The sequence below is a fragment of the Puma concolor genome, chromosome D2 (genome assembly GCF_028749965.1).
Source record: "Puma concolor isolate L17-30 chromosome D2, mPumCon1.1.hap2, whole genome shotgun sequence".
Lineage (NCBI taxonomy): Eukaryota > Metazoa > Chordata > Mammalia > Carnivora > Felidae > Puma > Puma concolor.
The window spans coordinates 61,318,869-61,345,472 of record NC_141677.1 but is presented as its reverse complement, the minus strand read 5'-3'; the positions used below and the strand labels follow the sequence as shown (position 1 = coordinate 61,345,472).

General features: G+C 41.5%; 1 protein-coding gene and 1 pseudogene across 1 annotated transcript in view; both read left to right on the top strand.

Moving 5' to 3' along the window:
* Positions 1-26,604, top strand: part of ARMH3 (armadillo like helical domain containing 3) — a 176,101-nt gene that overhangs the window by 125,560 nt on the left and 23,937 nt on the right. The window contains exon 24 of the mRNA XM_086680694.1: positions 14,196-14,274. Coding sequence (XP_086536820.1) covers positions 14,196-14,274 — 79 coding nt within the window. The remainder of the gene's footprint in view (positions 1-14,195; positions 14,275-26,604) is intronic.
* On the top strand, positions 25,490-26,432 carry LOC147576131 (small ribosomal subunit protein uS14 pseudogene; annotated as a pseudogene).

Below are 26,604 nucleotides of genomic sequence, written 5' to 3'. Positions count from 1 at the left end.
TCCCCTCCTCCTCCTGCCTCCCACTGCCTTTGAATGTAAGGAAGCCACAGGCCCTGTTGCAAACAAAGAGCTGTGGTAGAAAGTAAGGTTGCAAATAATTTTTTACCACAGCTCTTTGTTTGCTCTTGTCCTGGGCCTAGAGAGAAGCTCAAGCCTGGGAGTGCCTGCTCAGGTGCTTTGAGATCTCCGTCAATTTCAGTTCAAGCCCATTACCTCTCGTTTCCTCAGTTGGCTGGTCATACCTGTCTCCCAGCAATGTCTTTCAGACCTCCTCTCCATAATGAATTAGAGATTTATTGGTTTCTGAACACAGGAGCCTTACCTACTTAGCTGTCCACTCTTATCCACTCCTTTTGAGTGACAGACACATGGCCTTTGATGAGTTTTGAAAATGTTATATGGTTTTTGAATTTGTCCTCACAGGTACTTTTAGGAGCCTTCTTCCCATGAGGTTTCTGTTGAAGAGAAGCTATCTGGGTCTCTGACATAGGAGGCTGCATTTAGTCAGCTCGGGGGCTTTCGTTTTGACTCTCACAATTATTTGCAGAAAGAAATAGGGCTAAAAGATGTACCAGGTGCCATTTGTAAATCTTAGGATAATTGGTAAATACTCATTTCCTCTAGCAAACAGTGAATTTTGTTCAATAACAGAACCTGGCTAGGTTGTTGAGAAAATCTGGCTCTTTACCTATGGAGTTAACTCAGAGTAAAGCTGATTTTAAGGCTGCCGTTAACATTGCAAAAGCAGTGTTCCTTAGTAGCATTCCTTTTCCTGTGGAGAAAGTATTTTGCAGTGACATTTTAACTTTTTCTCTTTTCATTGAGAGAGATACTGTCAACTCCACTTAAGAAGAACGGCTGAATACTTTGAGCAGCTTGTTTATTCTTCTCTTCTTGATTTATTAAACGATCTCATTCTCCTTACCTTACAACCGGACTGCTACCCAGCTCCCTTGCTTTCTCTCATACCTGTCCTCTCTCACAGGGCTTCTTTCTTGAGCCAGTCCCATCTCCTGCCCCGACTCTTCACACCCCTGCTTCTTAATGGGAAACCACTTGTGCTAGGGCCTCTCCGAAGGCAACTTAAGTCACTGCCAGAGCCAGTGAAAGCAGCCTGCTTTTTCAGCCAAGAAAGGCAAAGCTCTCCTTCACAGTGGGCAGGCAAACAGACAGGGCCAAGTAACATGGTGTTTCAGTGGTTAGCACCTGCAGGCTCAGAGCTGACAGTGCACTGTAATAAGATTCATCTCTGTTCACTTAACTGATGTGGGCTTTATGGTAAATGTTCGCTTGCTTAATTACTTTGGCAGACTTGCTGATTGCCTTTCCTGAGGAGTTCTAAAAGGTCCCCCTGGGATGGAACATAAACCTCTTTCCATGTCTTTTAATTTCATTCTTTACTTGGAGTACTTGAAAACCAGTATGTGATCCATATGGCCACCATCCCCTCTCTCCTGTGCACAAACATCAGGACCACTCCTTTCTAGTATGGTGTCCATATGGCCCACACTGGACCACTCAGAAATCTTGACAGCCTTCTTCCTCCTCTGTCCGCATGAGATCCCCGATCCTCCTTCCCCGTCACTGAGGTCTATGCACGACTCTTCTAACTTAGTTAGGGTTCCGTGTGTGTCTTTTTCTCTAATTAGTATGGGATCCACAGAAAATTTCCCTCTCCTGTCTAGCATGTGATCCACGAAAACAATTTCCCTCTGTTTTTTGATGTGATAGAAAAAGAAGCTTAAGTTAGTCAATTGCTGATTTTTTTTCCTTTGTCTTCCTGCTCCCTCCTCCCCTGTGCTTAAAATTAAAAGTTAAATATCTTTTGAGGCACCTGGCTGGCTCAGTGGGTGGAGCATGTGACTCGATCTCAGAGTCGTGAGTTTAGGCCCCATGTTGGGTGTAGAGATTAGTTAAAAATAAAATCTTTAAAAAGAAAAGTTAAATATCTTGTAATTGATTAACTGGGCTAATGGAAATGATGTGTAATTAAAATATTTCAGGTTTTTGGCTCATGCCTGGTTTTTAAAAGTTCTTGAGTCACGTTCAAGGGATTGGAACTTTCACCGTTAATTAACATTAGATCACTTCTTGGAGTTTTAAGCTGATTCCCACTGCCTCAGAAGCCTTCCCAGGTACATATTAGGATTTTCTTATGTCCTGAAGTGAGATAGAAAATCTAATAGACCTTTCACATGGCCTATTTTGTTTCCTTATATTTACTAGATGTTTCTGAGAATGTAGAGGGGCCTTGCCTCTCAACATAGGAAATCCAGGGCTAAAGTATTTGTAACTTCTATCAGGGTTTGCATTCTGTATCCCCAGGAACTCTGCCAGCAACTCCTGGCCTGCAGCTAGAGACAGTATAAAGGAATATGAAGCACAGAGTAATGGGATCTGAGCAGAGATTAGCTAATCTTGTAGGTGTTCTATCCCTCAGAAAGTTTTGGAGCCTCTGTTCATTTATTGAGAGAAAGGTTTAATAAACAGTAGACATTCCTAAGGGGAATGGATTAAGTGATGTCTTTTATGGAAATGTAGATGGTTCATTTTACTTTTGTGGTTCCTTCAACTCCTATGGTTCGTTCTTCTCCATTTACATTCATTGTGATTGTAGAAACTGGAAAAATGTCAGGCTGGTATCTAAAGCAGGAAAGAATTCCATTCCTCTCTTACAACAGAGCTAGAGGAGATAATTTAGCCAAAGTGTACAGCCCATGGCATTTTACTTGGCTTAAATCTATGGTTTGGGGCCACAGTAAGTAGAAATTAGCTCATTTTTCAAGCAAAGTAGCTATAACCAATTGCTTAATTTCCAGCAGGTGATGAGGTGGAAATCTACATTGGGTAAAGTCATGCATCAAGGTAGAAAGCCCAAACTGCCAAAATGCATAGTCATGCACACAGCTTCAGAAAATGAGGCAGCTGCCCCTCAGGCCACGTGCACATACATTTCATACACATTAACTCTTTCTTGTTTCCCTCCAGTTAATGAATTGTGAATGTTCACTTGTTCAGTGCAGAGGCTGGATGAAAATGTAGTCCAGTAGGTGAATAACTTACCTTGTATGTCACTTGTTTTTCACCTAGAAATCAAGAGAAATGTTGACCCAAATCATTCCCTAAGTTGAAATATCAGGATTACTATGCTGTAGTCAATGATACACATTTCTTGTTCCACTCCCTTCAACTAATAAACTTGTGTACACAAATAAGTCAAGTTCTCCTTAGTAATTAAGAGGGCCAGTTTATGTAGTTGGATCACTGGGTAAAGTAAGCAACTCGGTGCAGTGACCAGTAGTAGCTCATCCTTCTTGGTGGTTGCCAAAATGCCTTCTTTGGTAAGGTTGAAATGAACCCACGTTTGTGTCTCTGGTCCTGAAAAGAATGGCCCCAGGAACAGCGGTATAAGAAAGGGGATAGACATGAAAGGGTTAAAGCCTAGTACATAGGAGATGAGTTAAAGGAACACTCTAAAGGGTCAGTTGCTAGGGGCGCCTGGGTGGCGCAGTCGGTTAAGCGGCCGACTTCAGCCAGGTCACGATCTCGCGGTCCGTGAGTTCGAGCCCCGCGTTGGGCTCTGGGCTGATGGCTCAGAGCTTGGAGCCTGTTTCCGATTCTGTGTCTCCCTCTCTCCCTGCCCCTGCCCCTCCCCCGTTCATGCTCTGTCTCTCTCTGTCCCAAAAATAAATAAACGTTGAAAAAAAAAAAATTTTAAAGGGTCAGTTGCTGAAGTTTAGACTATATAGTTTCAAAGTGAAAAGGTTAGTAGGTATTCTTACTTTAGATTTTATTTTGCTTAATGTTAATCAGCAGAGTCTCTGAGGCTTGTAATGCACTGCTGTTAACAGGCATCAAGGGAAATTGAGTTTTTTTGTTGCTGTTGAACGGGATGGGCTGAAGATTCGTTGACTCCATGAAGAAGGAAGCTTATTACTGCATGAAATGGGAGTATGGGAGACAATTCTGAAGGTGAAAAGAAATGATAGTTTAAAATTAAATATCTCGGGGTGCCTGGCTGGCTCAGTTGGAGGAGTGTATGACACTTGATCTCGGGGTTGTGAGTTCGAGCCCCACCTTGGGTAGAGATTACTTAAAAATAAATAAACTTAAAAAAAATTAAATAACTCAACCTCAGATGAACTATTTTATCTGCTGCCTCATACTATTCAGTCCTACCTTTACCCCTTCTCAGAAGCCAGCCATTTACCTATATGAAGATTTCCCAGGTAGAAGCAATTATATAGTTTTCTTGTCTTTAATCCCAGATATCTGAGAATATGCTCTGTAGTATAGATCACTGGACTGCTCTTTTAGGTCTAGGTAAGGGGAAGCTACTTGTGGGGAAAAAGAAAAGTTCCCTTTAGGTCAGGCTAGATGTTATATAGGAAAACACAGAGGAAAACTTTGGAAAGGAAATCCAACCAAATGGAGAAACTGGTACTAGAGAATATGGTCTCTTGCCCAAGGTCATACAACCTAGAAGTGGAAGAACCAGGATGTTTAACTTGGGTCTACTGCCTCTAAAGCCTTGCTTTTCATTTCATATATACCATGTTGTTCATAGAAGCAGTGGTATTTTAACTGGGCCGTCAAGGGAAAAATAAGACTTACGCTTTTTAGGCGTAAAGAAAAATAGCATTCCCTGTGAAGAAAACCATGTAAGTAAAAGCATGACATCCAGATGTACATGTTTAGCAAGTATTTGAAAATACAAGACTATAGTTCTTATGATGTTGAGGCTTGAGATCCAAATTTATTTTTATCAGGCTTCAGATATGCACCCATGTTCAGACTCTTTAATATATATCTAGTAGCCTTATAGGAATAATTTTAGAGTGAAACTTCTAAGAATATTCTCAGTGTGTACCATCTTGAGTATACCAGTTATGTTTCCTCCTTCCTTGGAATGAGAGCTACGGAAACTTTTCCTGTAAGCAACCTTTGTCTGTTTTTCTCCTTTCTGCTTGAAGGATTTACATAGCAGCTTTTAGAGGTAGGCTGCTTGCTTCAAATATCTCAGTAAGGAAACAGTCACCATGTTCTGGGCTTCTGGTTGAAACTGTGATTTATCTATTGTTTCATAAAAGACCCTCAGATGCTATGGGAGATAGCTGGGATTGTGAGAATTTGCATCTTTGGAGGATTTGCTTTAGATTCCCTCTGGATATGAGAAAGAATTTACATTTTCTCTTAAGCTACATTGCCTTCATGGTTAAGGTAACATTCCTGTGCATTTCTTGAGTAAGCTGGGCATTAACTATGTGTCTCAGCCATCATCCACCCAGTACTAGGGAAAAGAAAGCTGCTTTGCAGAACCATGAGTCAGAGAGAATAAGTTAAAAATGGAGCAAGAAATCCCTAGCCAGTTTGTGGCTCAGCCTTGCTGTTCCATCTGTCCGCTTCCTTTTGCTTCAGTTTGTATAAGTGACCCCTGTCTTTGACAGTCAGAAGTTGGCAATTGCATTAGAGGGTGGCCCAGATTCTTGCCTTTAAAGGTGCTTTGAGTGCAGAGCTATCTCTCTCTGGCTGACTTTAGCAATTTCCCATTACTATGACACTGTCTCTTTTGCCTTTCCTCTTTGGGACTTCCTAATTCAGTGGCATTAGGAGACCCAGTAACAGAGTATAACACACTCCCCTGCTCCTTTCCTACTCCGCTACCCCAGACAAAAACCTAGGCTTACTTTCAGAAGATATTAGATTACTTTAATAAGGATTGCCAGAGAGCTTTTCTCTGACCTCCCGGTATGATTTAAGAGGAAGAGAAAGCTTTACTGTCTTCAGTGATGACTTTTGTTCCTTCTTTGAAGGACAGCTGTTCATGTCCAAGTCACCTTTTCTCTTGGGATGGGCATAAAACATTGTTATTGTTATTTTCATACTTTTTGAGAGTAGCTGGTGATCACAGACCTCCTTACTTGTGGTAAGACTGAACAAAAACCTTCTTAGACTTTGATTTATTCATTCATTTTTAAAAATTGAATCTCCCAGTACACCAGGCATTTTGCTAAAGTTTTGAAATATAGTGGTGAGTAACATAAATTTGGACCCTGCTCTCATAGAGCATTTAGTTCCAGTTTGAATAAAGCTGGGGGTTTGGTTAGAAATTATATTCCCTTTCCCCACAAAGTTCTACTTCCAGATTCCTTTCCCTTTCCTTGGGACTTATTTCTTTAAATTTTCTTGCTAGTCCTGGATGGATGGCTGTCTCTGAGTAATGTGGGCAGCTCCAGCCATTAAAAAAAAAAAAAAAAAAAGTGTTCAAGAGTGTTGAGAATAAGAGAGCCTTCCTTCTTCCCTACCAGTCTACCCCCAAAGTTTTATTCCAGGGAATTTTTTGTTCAGTAGCCAAAAGTTGACATTTGCCAAATGCAGGCCTTTTAATCTAAAGTTATTGAGGGGTGCCTGGGTGGCTCAATCAGTTGAGCATCCAACTTCTGCTCAGGTCATCTCATGGTTCGTGAGTTCAAGCCCTGTGTCGGGCTTTGTGCTGACGGCTCAGAGCCTGGAGCCTGCTTCAGATTCTGTGTCTCCCTCCCTCTCTCTGCCCCCCTCCTCCTCCCTCTCTCTCTCAAAAATAAACAAACATTTAAAACTTAAGAATAAAATAAAGATCTCAAGCATATTACCAGGAGTTGAACTCTTCTTATCTCTCAGGAGAGTTGGTCCTCTCTTGCACATGTGACTTCCACTGCCAGTCTCACTCACATCTCTTCTACTTCATGTGGCACTGCACCCACCACAGAGGCTTCTACAGAAGTTCTTCAAACTCTCTCTGCTTTGTAATGTGCAAACTAGTCAGTGACTCAGTGAGCTCCTTTTCCTCCCGCCACCAGCACTAGCGTATGTGAGCTCTAGGAAAGTTATCTTGGTGAGTGAAACACCTTGGGATCTGTGAATTCTGTGTAGACTTGGTTCCTGGGGAAAGCGGCTTACTTAAGAACTGCTGGAGTCAAGGTGGCCTTAATCTTAAAAACAACTTTATTCATATGTATTACAACTCACCCATTTAACATATACGACTCGTTATTTTAAAATAATCCCTACAATCTAATTTTAGAATATTTTGTTCCTACCACAAAGGTACTCCATACCCATTAGCAGACAGCCCCCATTCTTCCTCTAACCCTACCCTCAGCCCAAAATAACCACTAATTTATTTTCTGTCTTCATAAACTTGCCTCTTCTGTACCTTTCCTATAAATGGAATCATACAGGGGTACCTGGGTGGCTCAGTTGGTTAGACATCCGACTCTTGCTCTTGGCTCAGGTCATGATCTTGTGGTTGTGAGATCAAGCCCTGCATCAGGCTCTGCGCTGGCAGCACAGAGCCTGCTTGGGGTTCTCTCTCTCCCTCTCTCTCTGCCCCTCCCCTGCTCGCATGCATGCACTCTGTCTCTAAATAAATGAATAAGCTTTGAAGGAAAAATATTAAAAAGAAAAAAAGGAATCCTACAATATGTGGCCTTTTGTGTCTGGCTTCTTTCATTTAACATAATGTTTCTAAGGTTAGTCCATGTTGTAGCATTGATCAGTACTTCATTCCTTTTTATGGCTGAATAATATTCTATTACAGCTATACCACATTTTGTTTATCCATTCTTCAGTTAATGGACATCTGGGTTGTTTCTGTGTTTTGGCTATTATGAATAATGCTACTGTGAACATTTGTGTACAAATTTGTGTAGACATAATGTCTTCATTCTTGTCAGTATAGAGAATGGGTCATATGGTAATTCTATGCATTAATATTTGAGGAACTGCCAAACCACTAAAGTAGCCGTACCATTTTACAATCCCACCGGCAATATATGAGAGTTCTAATTTTTTCATGTCCTTGCCAACACTTATTACTGGTTTTTTGATTATTGCCATTTTAGTTGGTGTGAAATGGTATTTCATTGAGGTTTCTTGCCAGATGTATGATTCGCCAAGATTTTCTCCCATCCTATGAGTTGTCTTTTCACTTTCTTGATGGTTTCATGTATGGCACAAAAATTTTTAAACTTGAGCTAGTTTTTGTTTTTTCACTTCCACTTTTGGTATCCCAAGAAATTGTTGCTTAACCCAAGGTCACAAAGATTTATGTGTTCTTCTAAGGTTTTTGTAGTTTTTAGATCATACATTTAGATCTGTGATCTTTTCTATGTTAATTTTTGTATTTGGTGTGGAGTTGGGGGCCAACTTCAGTCTTTTGCATGTAGATATCCAGTTCTGCTAGCACTATTTCTTGAATAGACTATTCTTTTCCCATTTGTCTTGCCACTATGTCAAAGGGACATCTTTTTTGGTCATCTTTGTCATATGTTAATTTTTTCATAATGGCTATGTTTTCTCATTCTTTGCCCACTCAAACCTTCCTCTTCATGCTCCTCTTCTTCCTTTCAAGTCCTCTTTTCTAAAATACTTTTCCGCATATGGGGCGCCTGGGTGACTTAGTTGGTTAAGCGTCCGACTTCGGCTCAGGTCATGATCTCACTGTCCGTGAGTTCAAACCCTGCGTTGACAGCTCAGAGCCTGGAGCCTGCTTCAGATTCTGTGTCTCCCTCTCTCTCTGACCCTCCCCCATTCATGCTCAGCCTCTCTCTGTCTCAAAAATAAATAAACATTAAAAAAAATTTTTAAATACTTTTCAGCATAAAAACTTTTAGCTGGCATAAGATTGGTTTTGTTTAAATACCTGAAAGGCTGTGATTAGATGAAAATCAATCTCAAGATGCAAATGAAAGGAAAAATGAACATCTCTTTCTTGGCCATGTATGGCCTAACCTACTGTTTTTTCAGACACTGTATGTCTTCAGTCTGTGTGTGCCTTCTCTATGGTACAGGCCACTCAGACACCCCTAAAAAGATCTTTCTTTATTGAAGTCTGTGTTTCTCACTTAGTAAAGGCTAAAGGGCCCAGCTCACTCTGCCTGGGAAACTGGTAATCCATGTAGCTACATGTGTGGCTTTTGTGACTGGAACTTTGTCACACAGGAACCTCAGGATCCTCTTCTAGAAGAGAAGGAAATAATAACCCACAATATGAAGGCTTCAGAGAGAGGAAGTAACCTGCAGAATGAGAAGCAGACTTTATCTACTCTACTACTTTGCTAAAGATTGACTCTGGCTTGGAGTCTGCTTTGCCCGAATGCCAGGGTCCAGTGGAGAGTAGATATCCATGTACAGTCTTCTCAATGGCCATAACAAAATATCATAGACCAGGTAGCTTAAAAAGCAGATGTTTGTTTTCTCACAGTTCTGGAGGCCAAAAGTACCAGATCAAGGTTCCGCAAGGGTCAGTTTCTGGTGAGGACTTTTTTCCTGGTTTGCTCACAGCTGCTTTCTGCCTTGTGCCTTTACATGGTGGAGGGAGGCAGAGAGGGAAGAAGAAGGAGACAGAGAGGAATTGCCATATCTTCTTTCTGGAACACTCAAATTTTAGACTTAAGCATTAGACAATTGCTATCTGTTAGGTTTTGGTCAGTAAAATGAGAAAGCTACTGTTAGAATGTATCAGAAGACCCTCCCCCCCCCCCCCCCCCGCCACCTCCCCACCAAAAAATGTTCAGAGGAGATAGTATTAAATCCCTTTGGAGATGATACTGGTGGGAAGGGAAGCCTAAAGAAAAGAGAGGCTCCTCACTTATAAATGTAGTACCTCATCTTTCTACCACTGAGAACTGCTCAGGCATAAATCCTATTCTAGGACCTGGCCAGGTGGGGCAGTGTGGAATCACAATCCAGGTGAGCCCTAGTAGGCTGCAAACTTGCTGGAGAAGGAGAAGCTAAGTATTTCAGTTACTGCAGAGGCATGTGTCACTCAGTGTGGGCGGACTTAGCCTGGTTTCAGTGTTTTGTCATCTCTTTGCTATCTCAGAAGAAATTTCCATTTCAGCAGTATGAAGTCCTGAGAACTTTAATAGGAAGTTTCCAAGCCCTCTCTGAAATTCCTTGCTAAAGAGCCTGGAAAGAGAACAGCCAGTGTCAGACTATTTTTCTTACCTCTTAGGCTTAGTGCCCTGCGCCTGGCATCTCCAGTAGATCAGATTAGTACTCAGATTTTACAGGTAACTGTCTCAAAGAGACAGCAAAAAAAGTAAAGCAGAGATATGTACTCTATGCCCTTTGTGGTTTACTGGCTTGGAGACTGCTAACTGAATTTACACTGTTCCACCTCTCAGGTTTTTTGTTTGTTTCTTTTTTAAGTTTTTATTTATTTTGAGAGAGAGAGAGAGTGAGTGAGCGAGACAGGGGCAGAGAGAGAATCCCAAGCAGGCTCCATGCTGTCAGTGCAGAACCTGATGTGGCACTCAACTCATGAACCATGAGATCATGGCCTGAGCCGGAAGTCAGGCACTTAACTGGTTGAGCCACCCAGGTTCCCCTTCTCTCAGGTTTCTAAATAGTCCCTCCCCATGCCTGGTGAGAGGCTTTAATTGCCTGCTGAGATCTGAGGCTCTGGGATGGCAGTGTCATGGGGAGGTTGGAGGATGATCTTATCCTCATTCCAAATTTCCAAAGTGGCATATCTGTCATACCCTCAGGATGAGTTTGCTCAGACAATATCAGCACATATGCCCTGATGATACAGACCATGCATAGACCCAGCTGACACTTGACGGGTATAACTTTGGGAAGGGAAGGAAATAAGTATACATTTTGAGAATGCCTTCCAGGTTTTTCGTTTCTCTCCCTCATTCCCTTTCTCTTCCCTTCCTCCCACTTCCCCTCTATCCCTTTCCTCCCCTGTCTTCTTCTTCCTTCTTTCCCTTTCTCCTTCCTCTTTTCCTTCTTTTCTTTTTCCTTACTTTCTTTCCTAGTGAGAGAATTCCTTAGGTAGAAAGGGAACAGAATTACAGCATCCCCATCAGTTTCATTCCCAGGGATTATTTCATTGTCCAGACCTTACCAGCTTCATTGGGTTGCCAACTGGGCCCCCATGGCTGCTACTCTCCCACCCAGACGGACACTAGAATACTTTGGAGTTCTCTGTTCTCCAAACCTAGGCAAACAAAAACAAACAACCCTAGTTAGTTCAGTTGAGTCAGGTTTTTTTTAAACATTTTTTTCAAAAAAATTTTACTGAGAAATTTAAGGAAAACCTGAAGAAAAAAAAAGACCACTATAAAACCGTGAAATGAATGTATTTACAGAATTCAAATTCTTTTTCCTAAAATAACTAAGATTTATCAGTAGATTGATTTGGTTACCGTGTTTTATTTTCTTAATCCTTGTTTTATTTTCTTAATCCTAGCTCTTGGATGCTAGACCCTATGATCACACTCTACACTGGATTAACTTTAACTTGGTACTGCTGCTAGGTTTGGTGGGATTCTCAATTCTTCTCTAAACCTCCTCCCTTGTCTTCTCATTGCATTTAGGCTCCTGGTTTTCCTTTTCTGCTCCTGGACTGTTGTCATCCCTGCCAATATCCTCAAAATTTCACCTTCTGGATGAGAAAATTATTTGACCCCTACTTGGTCCAAATTCTTTCCCACTTTGTATTTAGACCAAGCTACAACCTTAACTTGCACATAACATCTCTACCCTTTTTGGTAGTCTCTGGAAAAACAAGTTACCAGAATTTTACTCTGTTCCTGACCCATTACTGTCCTGTTTGATGTATTCATTCATTGAATATTTATTGAGTACCAGCTGTGTGCCAGGCACTGTGGTAGATGTTTGACATTGCTTTATTATATAAATGTTGCAAGAATCCTCTTAAGATTTAGTCACTCTTTCGACAAACATTTATTTTATGCCTACAATGTACTATTCCTGGGTACTGTACTAAGTGCTAAGGTAGGTGTTATTCCCACTTTTTTTCCTCTGAGACATATAGCATCCCAAAAACCCAAAATAACAAATGGCCAAACCATGATTTTTTTTATTTAAGCTTTGGCTTATACTTTCATTACCCATATTAGATTAAATGGTTCAAGAATTTTATACTATCAGTAAATTATATTAAAAGAATATATTGATTTCAATTGTGCTACCATACATTCACATGCATGTGCAGGTGCACATGCACACAAATTTTAATAAAGTTTTTATTTTGGAATAATTTTAGAATTATAGAAAAAGTACAAAGATAATACATAGAGTTCTTACATGCTCCTTAACCAGGTTTCCTGCATCTTCCATTACCATGGTACATTTATTCAACACTAAGAAACTGCCAATGGTACATTACTGTTAACTAAGCTCCGTATTTTATTTGGATTTCACCAGTTTATCCATTAATATTCTCTTTCTGTTCCAGGGTCCTGTTTAGGGTATCATGTTGCATTTAGTTGTCATGTCTTCTCAAGATCCTCTGGTCTGTGACAATTCCTCAAGTATAGTTTTTCATGACCTTGACAGTCTTAAGGAGTACTGGCCAGGTATTCTGTAGAATGCCCCCAGCCTGGTTTTATCTCATGTTTTTCTCATGATTAGATTGAGGTTATGGATTTTGGAAGTATATAACAGAAGCAAAGTGCCCTTCTCAAAAGATCATACCAAAGGTTACGTGAATACTAGATTCATGCCACATGAATGTTCACCGTCTTCACTTGGCTAATAATACAGTATTTTCCAAGATTCTTTACTGTAAAGTTACCATTTTCCTCTCTTACTACTCTATTTTATTCTTTGGAAATAAGTCACTAAGTCTAGCCTACTCTCAGTGGGAATGGGAACCTAACTCCAACTCCTAAAGGGGAGAGTATCCACACATACTATTTGAAATTGTTCTGTTAGAAAGATTTGTCTCGGGTCACGATCCCAGGGTTGTGGGATCGAACCCTGTGTCGGGCTCTGTGCTAAGTGTGGAGCCTGCTTAAGATTCTCTCTCTGGAAAGACAGATACCATATGGTTTCACTCTTATGTGGATCCTGAGAAACTTAACAGAAACCCATGGGGGAGGGGAAGGGAAAAAAAAAAAAAAAAGAGGTTAGAGTGGGAGAGAGCCAAAGCATAAGAGACTGTTAAAAACCGAGAACAAACTGAGGGTTGATGGGGGGTGGGAGGGAGGGGAGGGTGGGTGATGGGTATTGAGGAGGGCACCTTTTGGGATGAGCACTGGGTGTTGTATGGAAACCAATTTGACAATAAATTTCATATATTAAAAAAAAAAAAAAAAAAAAAAAGATTCTCTCTCTGTGTCTCTCTCCCTCCCCCTCTTCTCCTGCCCCTCTCCCCTGCTCATGCTGTGTCTCTAAAAAAAAAAAGAAAGAAAGATTCATCTCTTCCCATTTATTTAATCATTTTTGTATCAATTTGGACTTATGCTAAACTCTGATCTGAAACCTGTGCTTTTTCTGCTACACGAGATAAGAAGTGACAAGGACCTGTATATACACCGAAGTATTGGTTTCATGGAACTTTATTTATTTCAGATGGCAGACTTTTTTTTTTTTTTTTTTAAGAGAGAGCACTCATGGGGGAGAGAGGGGCAGGGGGAGAGAATCTTAAGCAAACTCCATGCTCAGTGTGGAGCCCCATATGGGGCCCCAATGTGGGTCGTAATCCCACGACCCTGGGATCATGACTTGAGCTGAAATCAAGAGTCGGACACTCAACCGACTGAGCCTCCCAGGCGCCCCCAGATTTCAGAGATTTTTAAGAACTATATTTGATAAGACTTGGTGACCTTGAATGTGAAGGTGATGGAAAGGAAGTGTTTGAAAATGACACTCAGATTTTGAATGGCTGGAAATAACATTATGGTTTGAAATTATTAACTAACAAGTATGAAGGTTGATTCTAGGCTTTGATAAAGCTCAGCTTCTTCAGAGATTGTATTTAGCCTACATGTTGGTCCAGCTTTACCAAGTGCCCTGTTCTCCTAAGTCAGAGCAGAGAAAACTACTTTTCTTTCTGACTGAAACATCAGGGCCCCCTAGTGGAGAGCCCCCTGGGTCTTGTTTCTTGCCTGAAGGAGGCTTGGTTTTGTTTTTTGTTTGGTTATGAGATTTTCCCCCTGGTTCATTTGCAGAACAGAGATACTTGATTCTCCTCTTTAATAAGTTGTAAACACTTCTCATTTCAGAGTTATCCGTTCCCCACCATGTGACCTCATGGTCAATAAAAAGATAGTTACTCTCTGACAATCACTCCCACGTACTCACACTCTAAACCAGAGGGTACTTGGTACTTATTTTTAACTTATTTATCTGCTTCTTCCATCTGATGCCATATTAATGTTAATTCTTTTTTTCAGGGCCATCATCAATCACTTTAACCCCAAAATTGAATCCTATGCTGCTGTGAATCACATATCCCAACTGTCAGAGGAGCAGGTAAGCCACAACCCTCCCCAGAGTTGGTGGCAGGGATCAAGCAGTTGTCCTCTCTTTGATAGCAGAGGTATTCTGTGACTGAGCATCTGGTGGCAGGAGCCAGGCTGCTAAGAGCAATTAGTAAGGGATTTGTTGATAGTACTTTAAATAGAGTGCTGGCTTCTGCTTTTGTGCCATGTAAGGGGTTCATTAATTGTATAGAAGATATGTAGGTGAAAATTCGGTGAATTATTATTTTAGAGTGGGTGATAGGCATTTCTTTTTTTAATTTTAGGCAGAGAGTCATTTTTATTTTTAAAAATAAGAAATGAGAACTTAGAAATGGATAAAACTGCCAATTAGAAAAACCCTGAGTTCAGCTTAATTTGATGCTATTTGGCTTGTTAAAATATGAGCCCTCATTGGGGCAGATTTTCCTTAGTAATTGAGTTCTATTTGCCTTGAGCAGTTATTTCTGAGCAGGTTTTTCTGTGGTATGGACTGAGTTGGAGATGCAGATAGCATTATGTGTTTGTTTTCCTTGAGTCTGGCCTGATTTCCCCTTCTCCCTAAGTGCCTGCACTCGGCTCTGCATTATATAAAAGTACAGATGGGGCTTTAGCGTGGCATGGGATTGAACTTGATGTTTCAGAATGAGACTCTTGAGTTCTGTTTTTAAAAGCACCAACTGAGACATCCCATTTACACAGTCTCCTTTCTTTCCTACCTGACTCCCCAGCTGGAGGGCCGGGGTAGTCATGAGTCGAGAGTAAAGGTATAAGTTCCAAACCAATAAAATATGCTCTCCCTTTTTTGCCAGTATATCGGTGAAACCCTTCTCTGAATCTTTTGCTAGAAGAGCCAACCAGCAGTGGTATGAGCGAGTGTTCCAGTGTTCCTAAAAGCTATTCAGCCAGCTCAGTGAGGCACCAGGCAAGCCTTGTCCCTAACAGGCCTCTCAGTATTCTCACCAGTGGCTCTTTCCTCAGCCAGATGGATAGGATTCTATTAGTCTGTTGTTCCCTTTGACATATTTGTTCTCTTTTGTGAGGCCAGCTGTGAGAATCCATCCTCTTATTTAAACTGCTTTTGTAAATAGCTTTCATTTTCTTTTTTCCCCAAGTCCTGTTCTTTGATGCCACTGCTTTCTGTGAGGTACTTCAAGATGCTACCTTTTCCCTGTTGGACCAGTTCAGATTGGTTTTACTATATCATTTTTATGCAAAAGAATTCAACATCCTGAGTTTTGTATAATAAGAGAAAGGGTGACTTTCCTACCACAGTGAGCTCTGGTTAGTCTAAAAGCTTTAAAAAAAAAAAAAAGAAAAGAAAAAAGGAAGGCACATTTTCCCTGTCAGCCACGTGCAGTATTCATTCCCCAGCAGCTTGGGAAGGTCAGGCTGAAATCTTTCTACAGCAGTAGCAGCCACAGACCAATAATAAAAATCCATTCTGGCGCACGAGGCAATCTGGAAAAGGATGATTAGCAAGCACGTGTCCTCACCCTCCTCCAACTTCTCTCAAAGTTAAATGAAGTGATGAAAGTGCCTCTCAGAAAGAGTCCACAAGCCAGAGATGAGGTGATTTCTGTGGGGAGGGAGAGTACACAGTCCTATTCAAGAATGGAGAAGAGATAACGGCTCTGAAAGATTTACTTAGTGAACAAGTAATTACATGCCTGCCGTTTGCAAGGTGTGGTGCTGTATAGTGAGGATCCATGGTGAATAATCTAAGTGTAGTCCTTGCTGTCACAGAGTTTTGTACACTAGCTCTCTTAGCAATCCTTTTCACTTTGGGAGTGGGGGAAGGGTGTTGCTATTCTAGGACCCTTTTCAAAACTGCCCTTAAAATAGTTGTTGCTTCTCTTCCCTAGCTGACTTTGAAGGGCTCTAAATGACAGCATTAGGGTGCACTTGGTTTTATTCTTAGCACTATCAGATTAGAAGTATTTGACCGCCTTGTTAATCTCCAACATGTGTTGGAGCACTTCTCCCCCTCCACTTCTGAACATATAAATGGCTACTATCACTTAATGTTAAGTGTATTCACAGCTTCCCAAAGAGCTGGCTATGGGATCCATTTGGGCCCTGTAGTTGTTAGCAGCAAACTAAGTAGAGAGAAAAAAAGCAGGAAATTAATCCCCAAGTAGATTCTAAAGCACTCCTAGGGGCCACCTGGGTGGCTCAGTCGGTTGGGCGACCGACTTCAGCTCAGGTCGTCATCTCATGGTTTGTGAGTTCGAGCTCCATGTCAGGCTCTGTGCTGACAGCTCAGAGCCTGGAGCCTGCTTCAGATTCTGTCTCTCCCTCTCTCTCTTCTTCTCCCCCCTTGTGTTCTATCAAAAATAAATAAACAGTAAGTAAGTAAGTAAATAAATAAATAAATAAAGTACCCCTAAAAAAAAAAAAAAGAAACCCTGAAGACTATGGATAGGTGTTAACTGGAATTTATAGCACTTAGTAAGACAGCAGACAAGAGAAGTCTCTTTGATAGATCTGCCTGCCCAGCCTGCCATCTTCTTCTGGCAAGAGATTTGTGAATTTTTGAGTTCCGACAGCATCCAGACACATTCCAGCCTCTGTTTGAGGCATTTCAAACTGATATTTGTAAATTCATTATTGCTTACTGAACAAAGCCCATTTTCTGACACTGGAGCTTCTTTTCAGATTTCCAGAAGATACATGACATTTTTCTGTTACTTCTCATTGGCTTCATGGAGGGCCGAGCTTTTTAATCAGTCAGTACCCTCAGTGTGACAGAATAGTTGTTCATTATCTAGTGTGATAAACTGCATGCATTGTTATAACTTTATACACATGTCACATTTGTCCAAGGTTGATGGTGAAGCTTGTTCGTTTTGACTCCTTTTCATGTATATGATAAAATATACGTAAAATTTACCATTTTAACCATTTTTAAGTGTAGAGTTCAGTGGCACTAAGTACATTCACATCTTTGTGCAGCCATCACCACCGTCCACCTCCAGAACTTTTTCATCATTTCATACTGAAACCCCATGCCCATTAAACACCATCTGCCCGTTTCTCCTCCCCCCACCCCTGTAACCACTGTTTTACTTTCTCTCTCTATATATGTACTTTTTTTTTTTTTTTAAATATCTGTTTATTTCTGGGAGAGCTCAAACGTGGAAATAGTAGAGAGGGGGACAGGGGATCCAAAGTGGGTTCTGCGCTGACAGGCTGACAGTAGCGAGCCCAATGTGGAGCTCAGACTCAGACCATGAGATCATGACCTGAGCCGAAGTAAGACGCTCAACCAACTGAGCCACCCAGGTGCCCCGTTTTTTTTTTTTTTTTTTTCTTAAAGAGGGTCCATTTTGGGGTGTCTGGCTGGCTCAGTTGGTGGAATGTGTGACTCTTGATCTTGGGGATTATAGGTTCGAGCCCCATGTGTAGAGATTACTTTTAAAAGTTTTTTTTTGGGGGGGCGCCTGGGTAGCGCAGTCGGTTGAGCGTCTGACTTCAGCCAGGTCGCAATCTCGCGGTCCGTGAGTTCGAGCCCTGCGTCAGGCTCTGGGCTGATGGCTCGGAGCCTGGAGCCTGTTTCCGATTCTGTGTCTCCCTCTCTCTCTGCCCCTCCCCCGTTCATGCTCTGTCTCTCTCTGTCCCAAAAATAAATAAACGTTGAAAAAAAATTAAAAAAAAAAAAAAGTTTTTTTTTTAATTAAATCTTTAAAAAAAAAAAAAGTCCATCTTTCTTAAAATTCTTAACCAGTCTTTGACATCTCCCCACCGCCCTCCAAATTTTAAGAATCACTGGCATAGTTCCTTTAGTAGTAAGTACCTTATACTTTCCTTGTTCCTGATGCCATCAGACCTTTGAAAATGCCCATTGAGGATCTTGAGCTCTTTTTAAGCTATTCAGTATTTGTTTTGGTTTACAAATGCTGTGACATATTGATTTATATCAGCTCTGATTTCCTAATAGACAAGAGAGGAAGGACTTCATGGTAGAATTTTACGGAAGATTCTCTAGAGCTCTGAATATCTAGAGTACGTAGTCACAATTTAGGATTCAAGTCAAAACCTTCTCTGAGTGCCTGATTCCTTAAGCTTTTAGTCACATTCATGACCAATTTTGTGACTTTGAAATATCCCATGGGAAAGCAAATAAATGGTTGCCCCACCCTTGCTTTCTTCAGCCTTCATTCACCTATCAGTATTTTAGCATTTAGCACCTGCTCTGTGCTTCAGATTATGCTAGGCATTTGAGGAATAGAGAAGTGTGATAAAGGGCCTTTGTTCTCAAAGGATGGAATAAGTTCAAGAGATGGCTTAACACAGCTTATCGATAGCTGACCAGTACTAGCAGTGGGATCTGTGAACTCCTGTTAGAGGAAGACCTTTGCAGGTTGTGGTGGTCAGGAAAGGCCATATGGAGGAGAGAAGAATTGAGTTGAGCCTTGAAAGAGCAGGGATACAAATTGGGTCAATAGAGAGGCAGAGATTGTAAAATGTACTCAAAGCGAGGACCTGAAAAGGACAGAAAGAAAGGAGAAGAGTACCAGAGTTTCTGTAACCCTTGTCCTTGGATCACAGGATATCCAGAGGCTGGATGACTTAGAAATACAATTCTGTCATTTCAGTTGTCATCACAGACCCCATAACCCACAATGTACTGACTCTCCTCCCTGACCTAATTGTACTGCCTTTGATTCAATTCATAAGTGTTAATCAAAGGCCTAGTATGAGCCAGCCTCAGTGCTAGGCATGTGATAAGGCCTAATGAGCAAACCAAGCTTTTAAAAAAAATGGTAAAAAGTACATAACAAAATTTACCATCTTAACCATTTAAGTGTACAGTACACCAGTGTTGATATGTGTGCATCATTGCACTGTCGATCTCTAGAACTTTTTCATCTTGCAAAACGAAACCCCTATCCATTGAACAACTTCCTTTCCCACCTCCTCCTCACCCCTGGCAACCACTATTCTACTTTGTTTTTCCGAGTGGGCAAACCTTTCTTGAAGCTGGTGTTCCTTTCATCCAAGTGGCTGAGGAGACTACCAGACATTTCTCTACAGGGAGGCTTAGCAATTTTCCAGGAGGATAAGCAAGGTGGTCTGCTGGCATCCCCATATGTCACAGGACCATAGGACAATGTAACCAGATTCTTAAGTTTTCTACTTTCGGAATTTTATGGAGTTTTACCTCCCATTATCTCTTTAAGTCTCCACTCTCACTGTGGGCTTTGGATTTTGGACTCAGAGGAGGCACGAATAATATTGTATATTGCAAGAGATATCTTTAAAAGTATTGTGACAAAGCAAAGAATATAACTTATTTATAGGATTAGATTAAAGTAAATTAGGGAAAAGAGATGCTTCACATCTGAAGGTTACATTGGAAGCTAGTATACCTATTAGTAATCTTTCTAAACCTTTTTGATTTTCTCCTGATCCTAAGATAAGAGCCACTACAAATAAATGCTAGGCATTGAGAAATCCTAGTGAAATCTTGGGGTGCCGGCGGGGGCTCAGTCGGTTGAGCATCGACCTTGGCTCAGGTCATGATCTCACGGTTTATGTATGAGCCAGCTCTAGCACATTACTAGTTGTTGAGGAGCATTGGGAGAAGCAGGCTGTAAAGTTGTGAGGCAGGACTTTCTGAGCAGGGAGTGAGTGTAGCTCACTTTTCCCATGAGAGCCACTGATAGAAAGTTCTCCCTGGGACAGTTGAGATCTCTGAATATTCCACTCTGAGAGTCCCTGTGATGTTTTTTCATCTTAGAGTAGGGCCTTAACCACCATGGAAAGCAGCCTTGACAGAGACACCTGCTGGAGACCTAAGGTTTAGGATTCCTATGATGATAGCCATGACTCAGTTTCCTGTTGTTTTTCCACAACAGCCTGTAGTTTTGCACTGCCTCTCTATAACCCTGAGTGATGGTTGCTGTGTGAACTCTTATTGAGTGCAAACATGGGACACAGCATTGGCTGTCAGAGACCTTGCCTTCCTTGTTGCCTTTGCTTAGACTCCAGCTGAATGTTGACCTGTTTGGCAGAAAAAAAGTTCAATATGGGTTGTTTGTTAACTGGATTCACTAAAACAGGAAAGACAGAGTCAGTGGAAGAAGGATTTTCTTACAAGCTGCTTAACCTCGGAAATCAACTTTATGTTATATAGGGCATCTTAAGAAAGTCCAGATAAGAGGATAAGCTGATGATGTGCTGCCAGGATGGCCGTGGTCTCACTTGGACCAGGAGGTGGGCTTCACTGCCAGAGAAAGGGGAGTCCTCTTGGATTTTAAGAGGACACAAATAGATAAAAGGAAAGGAAAAGCTAGTAGGCTTGAGCTGGGCACTTTTATATAGGTTATTTGCTTCATTGTTGTATCAACTATTTGGGATAGGTACAGCTCTCTTATAGATGAGGATGCTAATGAGGCTAAGTAATTTGTCCATGGTCACACAGCTGTTAGTGCAAAGCCATAATGTGAACATAAGTCTGTCTGACACTGAAGTCTGAGCTCCTTCCACTTCATCAGGCCAAGGCATGTGTGACAGCTTGAGCTTGCCAGGTATTCTGAAGGAAGGTGGGGGGAGAAGCAGAGACAGTGCAGATAATAGGGCTCATCCCTGGGGGGGTGGGAAAAGGCCCTGGTTTGGGAAGAGACCGTTCAGTTGAGGAAAGAAAGTACTGAACAGGGGCCTGGAGAGTTTGCCTGTCAGCCAGACAGAAATGCCTGAGTAGAGGCTTCTGGCACAGTATGATAACTTTATAAATGAGGAAAGAGTCTCTTTATTCCATCAAGCATGTCAGCAAAGTTACTGTGAGAAATAAAGCTTTTCCACAGACCAAAGGCGACTTAAAAAAAATAAAAAGATTTTTTTGTAATAGACAATATATTTATATGGGTCAAAATCTAAAAGCATACTGAATTTTAATTGTTTTTAAAGTAGTAGTTCCATTTTGTTAAAACAACAACAAAACAAAGACTTTCAAAATTAATGTCCCACAGCCAAGCTAGATGAATGCAGAGGTCACTGGTGAAGAGCTCAGCTTATTATTCATCTCTGCCACTGACAGCATTTTCTCCAATTAAATATGAATTGTGAAATGTGCATTACATGAACTTCTGGTCTTCCTCAGTCAGGCTTCACTGCCACTGAAGCTTCATTGGCAGCGAATAGAGGAATAGTGTTGGAGCTTGTAGGAATTGCAGTATTTGTCGGCTTTTCCAGAGGTTACAGGGGACAGCAGCCCTTGCTTTCTTGGTTTAATCTAAGAAGGATCCTTTATTCCAATTATTAAATGAGAGTGTACAAGTAAGACTTCCCCCTTTGGTTTGTTTTTTGGTCACCTCTTTCCTCCCAAATAGATCTTCCGGGAACTTTTATTTCCACTGCAACCCTTTCCTCAGGAGGTAGCTCAAAACTCTATAAGGTGTGCTAGAAAGAGCACAGTTTGCCACTGTGGTAACATCAGAGGCCTCAAGTGTTGCCATGCAAACTTACCTCTTCTAAGTTGTGCTAACGGTAAATGTTTTTGCTGGGTACCATAACAGTACTTTGACTTTTCGCAGTGATAACTGCACAAAGGAGGTTGCAGTCTTAAAAATGACCCACTCAACTAGAAGAGAAACTGTGGATAGCTCACAACTAGGATTTCTGGTAAAGAATTCTGTCTTTTAGGGAGGGATAGATCCGTGAGTCCTGGCAGGGAGGCAGAGACCCCATGTCACAGTGCTCGTGAGTTAGGAGCAGAGATGATGTTTTCTCTCTCCCTCCGTGATAATGTTTCCAAAGAAAGACACCTCAGGTGGGGAGGACAGAGACACTTGCCTCTTGGGTTGAGCGGGGGGGAGTGGCCTGCCTATAATAAGCCACAGAGAAGGAGAACGCCTGATGCAATATTTGTGTGTCATGATTCGCCCCACCTTCATTTCCTTGGCTGCCTCTTAGCGTGATTGCGTGCCTTGCTTGTGGAGGGAAAGGGCCTGGGCACTGGGCACACTGGATCTGTAATTAGTGCAAAGAAAAGCGTTACAAGGGCTGTCTAGGGCTTCAGCCAAATAAAGTCAGGGAGGTGGGGGCAACTGCCCAGGGAAATTAAAGAAAGTCACTGTCACCACTCCTTTAACCAGCTGATGGCCTCTCACTAATCACCACTGTGAGGTTCATTATCTGATCCACCTTGCTGAAGGGCAGAGCCAGTCTGTCAGATCAATAAATCTCAGGGAAGTGGAAAGCCCTTTGGTAGCAGGCTTGAAAGACATGGACGGACTGGGAGAATTGGCCAACTTATATTGGTTTTGAAATTGAGTTTAATCCTGAAGTATAGGAGATGAAAATAGAAAAAAAAGGGGAGAAACTTCTACGTATTATATGCAAGGTAGCTGTATAGAGGAAACAGTTACCTTTTAAAAGGCATCATCTTTTTTAGCCTAAGAGATTTGTTCACCTTTTGGATCCTTGTTTCCAAACAATTATATTGGATAATTGTGCCCCGGAGAGATATCCAGGTTATCCTGGATAGAAAGTCACTGTAAGCACACAGTAGAGGGAGAAGTGCTCACTCAACAGAGCCTGTGATTTTTGTTACCAGGCTGTTATTTGTTCTAGTTCCTGGGCTGTTGGCTTGTTTTCTTTTTTTCAGCCACTTTGAGCTAAAGTGTTTTAAAAAACAACCAATCCTTGCCTCTCAAGGAAACCCTCAAGAACCTCCTTTGGTCTAAGAATTCTCTGATTTTGAGTGTCTTTGGTTAGAGCAATAAGACAAGGAATATGTACCCTAGCCTCAAGTTCCCCAGAGTAATTTCCTTCGGTGCAACAAGTATGGAAGTATCTGCTATGTGCCAAGCCAGGGGCTATAAAAATGCAAAGATTGTGCCTGCCTTGAAGACTTCACAGTGTAAGAATCAGTATCACTACTTCTTGGTTAGACCTTTGCCTGTGTAGACCTCACTCAGCTGATGTATGCGGCATGCTTGCAGCAGCCCCACTTGACCCTGTATAAACCTAAGGACAGATAAAACCTCCCTGGTCTCCTTGTACCCTAGAGAAATATTGCCTCAGGAATCCATAAATGTTGGCCAGTGACCCTTATTTAGAATGAGTTTCCACAAGGAGAGCCATGATCATTTCATATCTTTATCTTTGCCTCAGTTTCACTAAAAAGGCAAAAATCAGAACCTTCATTAGATTGGTAAAGACAGGAAGGACCCTATAAACCCCCAAGCTTGGCAAATTATTGAGTTTGTCAGAAGGTCCAGGTAAGTACAGCCACTTATAAAAACCTCATATAGCTAGTGTCCACTTGAAAAGTATTCCAGACACTGTTGATTGCCACCCAGAGCCCATCTGTCTGTCTATCTATCTGTCTATTTTTATTTGTAGGGGGGAAGAGCATAGAGAAGGGGCAGAAAGAGGGAGAGAGAAAATCCTAGGCAAACTCCACATACAGCACAGAGCCCGACACAGGGCCCCTGAAATCATGACTTGAGCCAAAATCAAGAGTCAGAAATCAAGAGTTGAAATCAAGCCACACAGGTACCCTTGCCCAGAGTCCATTGAATTTGTCAGGGAGGATTTCAAGGAGTGGAGGGAGGAGTGGAAAGGAGGAGCACAATGAGGAGAATCCTTGGCATTGTCAAAATACTGAGAATTCCTAACTTAGTTACTTGCCATCAGTCTGAATCATTCTTGCCCCAACCAAAAATGGAATAGTAATACCAAAAAAAGACATAAGCTTACTGCCATAGTTGTACGTCTTTTTTTTTAATTAAAATCTTTAAGAGAAAGAGAGCATACAAATGGGAGAGAAGGGCAGAAGAGGGAGAGAGAGAGAAAGAGAGAGGGAGAATCTTTTAAATTTTTTTTTTCAACGTTTATTTATTTTGGGGACAGAGAGAGACAGAGCATGAACGGGGGAGGGGCAGAGAGAGAGGCAGACACAGAATCAGAAACAGGCTCCAGGCTCTGAGCCATCAGCCCAGAGCCCGACGCGGGGCTCGAACTCACGGACCGCGAGATCGTGACCTGGCTGAAGTCGGACGCTTAACCGACTGCGCCACCCAGGCACCCCGAGAGAGGGAGAATCTTAAGCAGGCTCCACCCTCAGTGTGGAGCCTGATGTGGGGCTCGATCCCACAACCCTAGGATCGTGACCTGAGCTGAAATCAAGAGTTGGGCCCTCAACCAACTGAGCCACCCAGGTGCCCCCATCTTTTTTGTTTTTAATCTAGTCATGATTTACTGAATTTTTAAAAACTTTATTGAGGTATACTTGACATGATATATATCATGCAAATACATATATCCACTATCCACCCCACCCCCACCCCCACAACATGTAGAACATTTCCATCCCTGCAAAAAGTTCTCCTTTGTGGTCAGTCTTAACCATGAGTCTGGGCCCTAATCAACCACCAGTGTCTTTTCTGTGTGCTCTTTTGTGTCTGAGATTCATCTATATTATGACACTCTTAGGTATTTACTGAAAGAGAAATGAAAATATGTCCACTCAAAGACTTGTACACAAGTGTTTATAGTAGCATTATTCATAATAACTAAAAACTAGAAACAACCTAAATGTCCATTAGCAACTGAATAGATTAAAAAATGTGATACATCCATATAATGGAGTATTACTCCTCCATAAAACAGAATAGAGTACTGATACATGCTGCAATATGGATGACTCTTGAAAACATATGCTAAGTGAAAGAAGCCACACGCAAAGACCCAAAGGATTCCATTTATTTGAAATGTCCAGAATAGACACATCTATAAAGACAGAAAATACATTAGTGGTTACCCATGGCTAGGGTTGGGAAACAGAATGGGGAATGGCTGCTAATGGGTACAAGATTTTTTGAAGGGCTGATGAAAATGTTCTAAGTTTAGATCATAGTGATAGTTGTACAACCATGTGAATACACTAAAAGTATTAAGGGGCGCCTGGGTGACTCAGTCGTTGGATTATCTGACTTCGGCTCAGGTCATGATCTCGCTGTTCGTGAGTTCGAGCCCTGTGTTGGGCTCTGTGCCCACAGCTCAGAGCCTGGAGCCTGCTTTGGATTCTGTGTCTCCCTCTCTCTCTGCCCCTCTCCTGCTCATGCCCTGTCTCTATCTCTCTCTCAAAAATAAACATTAAAAAAATTTTTAAGCATCGAATTGTATACTTTAAATGAGTTAATCTTATGGCATATAAATTATATCTCAGTAAAGATCTTTTTTAAAAAATGCCAAACCGTTTTCAAAAATGTTGTACCATTTTTCATTCCAACTGACAATGAGTAAGAGTTTTAGCCACTCCATATTCTTGTCACACTTGGAATTGTCTTTTTAATTTTACTTATTCTATGGGTATGCAGTGTTCTCATTATATTACATACATTACAATTTAAAAAATTAGTATTGTGTTTTGCCTTGTCGCATGCAAGATGTGTCACATCCAAAATGGGTCACCAGCAGCTCTCCTAGAGCCATTTGAGGAAATTTGGCCAGGGTTCTTGTTCTGTTCAAACCCACATGGTCTGATCCAGAAACACAGCCTCGATATGTGCCGGCTGTATTTTCATCAGTGCACAAAGGATATAGGCTTCATTAAGTTGGATTAAGTGAACCTCCTTGAATGGGTCATCCAAGATACCTACCTGATGGTGGATATCTAAGAGACCTAGCTTAATGCTAACTCATTTTACATAAAATAAAAATACTTCAGTTATGGTTCTTAAAAAAAACAACTAACTTACTATCAATTTTATTTTGCATTATGACAAGTGATGTTGAGCAGTTGTCATTTGCTTACTGGCCATTATATATCTTTTGTGAAGTGTCCAGACTATTTGCTTGTTTTAAAAATCGGTGGGTGCCTCGGTGGCCCAGTTAGTTAAAGTGTCAGACTCTTGATTTTGGCTCAAGTCATGATCCCACACGGTTAGTGAGATCAAGCCTGCCCGGTGTGAGTCTGTGCACTGACAGCACAGAGCCTGCTTGGGATTCTCTCCCCCTCTCCGTCCCTCCCCCATGGTGCACACACTCTCTTTCTCAAAGTAAATAAATACTTGAATTTGAAAATCCGTTCATTTGTCTTGTGTGTGTGTTATTTAAGAGTTTTTGTGTATTCTGGATGCAAGTTCTTTGTCATATATATTTATTGTGAATATTTTCTCCTAGTCTATGGCTTGCCTTTTGCATTGTCTTAATGATGTTTTTTTTTTTTAATTTTTTTTTCAACATTTATTTATTTTTGCGACAGAGAGAGACAGAGCATGAACGGGGGAGGGGCAGAGAGAGAGGGAGACACAGAATCGGAAACAGGCTCCAGGCTCTGAGCCATCAGCCCAGAGTCCGACGCGGGGCTTGAACTCCCGGACCGCGAGAT